Source organism: Electrophorus electricus, chromosome 11 (assembly GCF_041902795.1).
Source record: "Electrophorus electricus isolate QZ-2024a chromosome 11, ASM4190279v1, whole genome shotgun sequence".
Taxonomy (NCBI): Eukaryota; Metazoa; Chordata; class Actinopteri; order Gymnotiformes; family Gymnotidae; genus Electrophorus; species Electrophorus electricus.
The window spans coordinates 1,921,501-1,927,500 of record NC_137507.1 but is presented as its reverse complement, the minus strand read 5'-3'; the positions used below and the strand labels follow the sequence as shown (position 1 = coordinate 1,927,500).

The 6,000-nt window shown below is 46.8% G+C and overlaps 1 protein-coding gene across 1 annotated transcript in view; it reads left to right on the top strand.

The window, feature by feature from the left end:
• LOC118241747 (uncharacterized) overlaps positions 1–2,422 on the top strand; it is a 2,943-nt gene extending 521 nt beyond the window's left edge. The window contains exons 1-2 of the mRNA XM_035528567.2: positions 1–693; positions 995–2,422. The exon at positions 1–693 is cut by the window's left edge and continues 521 nt beyond it. Coding sequence (XP_035384460.2) covers positions 687–693; positions 995–2,001 — 1,014 coding nt within the window. The 5' untranslated portion in view covers positions 1–686 and the 3' untranslated portion in view covers positions 2,002–2,422. The remainder of the gene's footprint in view (positions 694–994) is intronic.
• Positions 2,423–6,000: the final 3,578 nt, after the last annotated feature.

Below are 6,000 nucleotides of genomic sequence, written 5' to 3'. Positions count from 1 at the left end.
TCTGGAAAGCCATGTCTATGAGTTAAGTGTGTGTGTGTGAGTGTGTGTGTGTGTGTGTGCGTGTGTGTGTGTGTGTGTGCATGTGTGTGCGCGCGTGTGCCCGTGTGTGTCTGTGTGTGAGTGTGCGCGTGTGTGTCTGTGTGTCTGTGTGTGTGTGTGTGAGTGTGAGTGTGTGTGTGTGCGTGTGTGTGTGTGCGTGTGTGTGTGTGCATGTGTGTGCGCGCGTGTGCCCGTGTGTGTCTGTGTGTGTGTGTGTGCGCGTGTGTGTGTGTGTGCGCGTGTGTGTGTGTGTGTGTGTGTGTGTGTGTGTGTGTGTGTGTGTGTGTGTGTGTAAATGCCTGTAATATGCCATGTCGTGTTTGTGTTCTGTAGAACGTGTACATGATTATCGTACTGGGCGATTACACTCCCTCTCCTCAGATGCTCTCAGTGATGAATATACAGCACATATACAGCTCACTCTGTGACTACAGGATGTATATGATGGGTGGGCTTGTTCCAGTTTAAAGGCCCTTTTCTGACAGAACGCATAAAAACCCTCAGTTGTGAACTCCACGTTGCCAGCGCAATCAGCTGGGCTTGAATTTACAGAAGAGGGCACACAGGAAGTGGTTAAAAACTTCAAACCTAATAAAGCTCCTTGCTATGTCACAAAAGGGTCCTCAGCTGTGACATACACCACCAGGATGGCTGGTAAGAAAAATAACCTTATATGATAATTTGCGTTTGCTACAAAATGTAGGCTGCTATACTTAAAAAGAAACAAATTAATAATTAGGAGAAAAAGTGATACAATAGAAAAGAAACAAAATCATGTATGTAAAAAATACTGTGAGAAGTTGCTGTGAGAATTCATTTTTACATAAAGGCTTTCTTTCTGGTGCTTTTTCCACCAGTATTTGGTGCACTCTGTTGACTGGGTTAGTTTACAGAAATATGAACACTAGTTCAGGATGTTGTTCATCATATTGTTGCACCATGACATTTCTCCTAGATGAAGTGCTTGAACGGGTACGAACTGAATTAAAGGACAGTTTGACCGATTCTGTGATCAAACAACTGTTGGATGATCTTAACGATGAGAAGGTGTTGGGAGATGAAGAAGTGGAGTCAATCCTACAACAGAACCCACTCCAGGCTGATCGGGCTCGCTGTTTGATCGGCAGCGTTAAGAAGAAAGGCCCCAAGGCCTGCCAAATCCTGTTAGAGAAACTACAAAAACGTGACAAGTATGTGTACGATAAACTGCAACTAGACGACTTGCCACCACTTCTTGTTCCTGGAGTGGAAGAAGTCACTGCACGAGTCCCCGTGCCTCGTGCTAGACTTGTCCCAGCGGTTGCTCCTCGAAGCTCTCCTGTGCCTCAAAAGGCTGCCACTGCCAGTTCTCCAGTCTCCTCTGTGTCCACAGACCTGCCTCCTGGGTCACAGGCCTCATGTTCCCTGCCTGTCCCGCCTTGGCCTGTGTCTCCTGTTCCTCGTATGCCTTCTGTGATTGTTTCTCCTGTTACCTCAGTTCCTGTGTTGCCTGCTCACTTTCCTGGTTTCGTCTATGTTCCTGTCCATACGTCCATGCCTGTTTGTCTTTCTGTGCTTAAACCTGTTACCCTGCCTTGTGGCATGGAAATTACCCTGCCTGTCCCAGTTCCTGTACCCATGCCTGTGGTGTCTTTCGTTCCAGTGCCTGTCTCTGTTGTGTTACTTGCCTCTGTCCCTGTGCCCAATCCCCATGTTTCTCCTGTTTCTAATCCCATTGCTTCTTTTCCTGTCGCGCCTGTTCCTTCGGTTCCTGTGTCTATTCCTCCTTTTGCTCCTGGTTCTTGTCCTGTTCAGTCTTCTCCTGTTGCCCCGGTTCCTGTGTCTGCTGATGTTCCGGTACCTGCTCCTCATCGTGTCCCGTATTCGATTCCTGTTTCTGGCCTGTGTGCTCCTGTGTCTCGTCTGGGTCCTGTCCCTGCTCCGCGTCTTGGCCGTTCTGTTTCTGTTGGTGTAGCATCCTAGTCCTGTTGTGTTTTTGGTTTTGATGGTCCCTGTGTTTGCGCGCCCAGGTGTTTGGTGCTTTGGGGGGGGGGTACTGTCATGTGTTTAAACCCTGTTGTGTGCCTTTGTCATGGCTGTTCATTGAATGTGTTTATGTGGCTGTGTTTGTTTCTTGACTCCATGTATGTATATTTGGATCATTGTGTTTAAGTTTTCCCTAGTCTTTTGTGATAGGCTGATTCTCCTGTTTGCTTTCGTGTACTCGTGTTTTTTATCCATCTATCCCGGTACTCTCCATGTCGGTTCTGTGACCCTGGACTGCTAGAACAACTCTGATTCTGGATTTGCCCCTATTAAATCTCGCTCTTCTCCACGCATGCATCTGCCTCCTTACTGCTCACCCTTACAGAAGGGTGTAAGCGATGAACTTTTAGCCAGAAAACTATGCAGAATTGTGTTTTAGCCGATTGTGCTCAGCTATTGATATTTACCTCTGCTGCCATGATGAAAAAAATAAACAACCAGAGGTACTAACACCAAAACAAGCGCTTTCATGTATTGTTCAAGTCAGGCAACAGGAAACGACTCAAACTAGTTTTTAAGGTCTTCACATACTCAAAACCATTTGAAAGGCATGTATTTGCTCTATCCTGTTGGTTTATTGGCCCATCCAGCTGACATGTTCTAAAACCAACTTTCTGTAGGATGCATACAGCAAGCTTCAAATGAGCAACCAAAGGTTTGCCAGCCAAGTGATTAGCCACACATTTAAAGCAATAACTGAATCATTTTACGATTGGGAGAATAAATGATAATGTCAGTGAATGCCTAAAAAATTAAATGCTACATCACCCAATAGGATAGGCTGGGGCTGGAGTTGGGAATAGCCACAGAGTCAGCTGAGATGGGTCAAATACTGAAGTTTGTAAAATATGGTTATATAATGTGCAAGAGTAGACTTTGGCAGATCTAGCTATGGCAGCATAGCTGAATGGAAAGAGCCAGAAGGAACCACAGGCATGAGGCACCCTGGAACATCAGCACTCCACCACTCTCAGTCAACAAACCTGAGAGGTGAAGTGACAGCATCATAACATCCCAGTTTGCCATAACCATCAATGCCCATGGACCCCCAGATCCACACCTTTACCTAAGGTGGGAAGTAGTTAGTAAAATGCGTGACAGTACACATAGGTCTTCAGCCTGGCCTTTAATTTTGAGACTGTATGAGACTTGAACATTTACAGGAAGGTTATTCAATATCTTGGGAGCTGTAAGAAAAGGCTGTGCCCCTTGAAGTGGATTTCCTTCTTCTAGATACTAAAAAGAGCCTGTGGCTTTTGATCTACACAGATGTGGCAGATCATAATAGACCAAGAGTTTGCTAAGGTACCGTAGGGAAAGAACATTCAATGCTTTGTATGTTAATTAGAAGAATTTTTTAATCAATACATTTTTTTCTGGAAACCAATGCAGTGTAGCTCACATAGGAGCAACATGAGAAAACTTTCTATTTCTAGTAAAACTTTTATCACTTCCAGCAGTCAAATCTAGTTTTTCTAAGTAATGTAGTGATAGTATATTTCTAAATTTTGCAAGTTTCCTGGATAGAACAAGGCTGTCCTAGGATCTTTATTAGCATTAGTTTCATATGATAGACTGAGATCCATAATTACACCAAGACCTTTAGCCATTAAACATGGTGTAATTGGGAGGCAATCAATGTTTCAAGTTTCAAGTTTGGTTTATTTGTCACATACATAGTCATACACAGTACAACACGCAGTGAAATGGTGGAGAGTGCTCTGTCCAAACTGAGGAAGAGAACCAGGGGTGCATAGAGAAAAAAATATATATACAGATAAATATATATTCTATGTATGTACAAAAATATATTAACAATATGTACAATATATGTATATTATGATTATATACACAATGTACAATGTATATGGTTGAGTATATATGTACACAATCTACAGAATGTACAGATCCATTGTATAGTACCATATCTACAGTTGTTGTAACAGGTTAATTGAGTATAAATCTAAATCTATATATACAGATGTACAGATATACAGTCATGTTACGTGGTGGTGGTCCCCACAGTTTATCAGTTTCCCTGATTCAGGGCCCGAATGGCCTGTGGGAAGAAGCTCCTCTTCAGCCTCTCTGTCTTGGCCTTCAGGGAGCGGAAGCGCCTCCCTGACCTCAACAGAGAGAAGAGTCTATTGTTGGGATGGGTGGGGTCCTTCACAATTTTCCTGGCCTTGGTTTGGCACCGCTTGTAGTAGGTGGTCTGCAGGTCAGGAAGTTCAGAGTGAGTGATGCGCTCTGCTGAACGCACTACCCTTTGGAGTGCTTGTCTGTCCTGCTTGGTGCTATTTCCAAACCAGACTGTGATGCTCCCCGTGAGGATGCTCTCAATAGTGCAGGTGTAGAAGTTCCGCAGTACCTTGGAGGGCAGTCTGAAGTCCCTTAGGCGTCTGAGGTGGTAAAGACGCTGACGAGCTTTCTTTGCCAGGGAGCTGGTATGGCGGGACCAGGACTGGTCCTGCGAGATGTGAACACCAAGGTACCTGAAACTATCTACTCTCTCCACCGTGGTTCCACTGATCGTCACAGGTTGGTAGTGCCGCTCCTGCTTCTTGCTGCAATCCACGATCAGCTCCTTTGTCTTACTGACGTTTAGGAGGAGATTATTTTCCTGGCACCAGTTTTCCAGGTGTTTAATCTCCTCCAGGTAGGCCCTCTCGTCGTTGTCCGAGATCAGACCCACGACAACGGTGTCATCAGCAAACTTGACAATGGTGTTAGAGCTGGAAGTGGCTGTGCAGTCGTAGGTGTACAGTGAGTAGAGCAGGGGGCTTAGGACACAACCCTGAGGAGCTCCAGTGCTGAGGGTGAGGGTGGATGAGGCGCAGTTGCCCACCCGTACTGATTGTGGTCTGTCTGTTAGGAAGTTGGAGATCCAGTCGCACAGGGATGTATGCAGTCCTAGATCTCCCAACTTAGTAGTGAGTAGGGAGGGAATGATAGTGTTAAATGCTGAACTGTAGTCGACAAATAGCATTTTAACATAATTTCCCCTCCCTTCGTCCAGGTGAGTCAGTGTAGTGTGGAGCAGATGTGCAATCGCATCGTCAGTGGAGCGGTTGTGGCGGTATGCAAACTGCAGTGGGTCCGTGGAAGCTGGCAGTGAAGATGTGATGAAGTCTCTAACTAGCTTTTCAAAGCACTTCATCACGACTGATGTGAGGGCGACAGGGCGGTAGTCATTGAGGTCGGAGGGTCGAGGTTTCTTCGGGACGGGGACGATGGTGGACCGCTTGAAGCTGGACGGGACAATACCGAGCGTCAGGGAGAGATTGAAGATGTCGGTGAATACCGGGGCTAGCTGATCTGCGCAGGCTTTGAGGACCCTCCCGCAGATACCGTCTGGTCCCATCGCCTTCCTGGTATTCACCCTTTTAAACACTCTCCTCACGTCACTCTCCGTGATGATGAGAGGGCGCTGTTCTATGGTGGGCCCCGCGCATGTGCCATTGGCTGCGCCGATAGTGCCATTTGCACTAGCACCGTTAGCATTGGCGCTGTTAGCACTAGCGCCGTTAGCATTGGCGCTGTTAGCACTAGCGCTGCTAGATGTAGCCTCGAAGCGAGCAAAGAATGTATTCAGCTCGTTCGCCAGAGACTCATCCGCACTCATCAGCCCAGAGGGTGGGCTCCTGTAGTCCGTGATCGTCCGTAGTCCCTGCCACAGGGATCTAGAACCACTCTGCTGGAACTGTGTCTCTATTTCTTCCCGTAGCGCCGCTTCGCCTCCCTCACCGCCCTGCGCACTCCGTATGCTGCAGACTTGTACTCGTCCATGTTCCCGCTGATGATCCCCGCATTGTAGGCAGCAGTGCGAGAGTTCAGAGCCTCGTGGATGGTTCTGTCCACCCAGGGCTTCTGGTTGGAAAACTTCTTGATGGTGGTTCTTGGAATCGTGTCGTCCACCAGTTTCCCAATAAATCC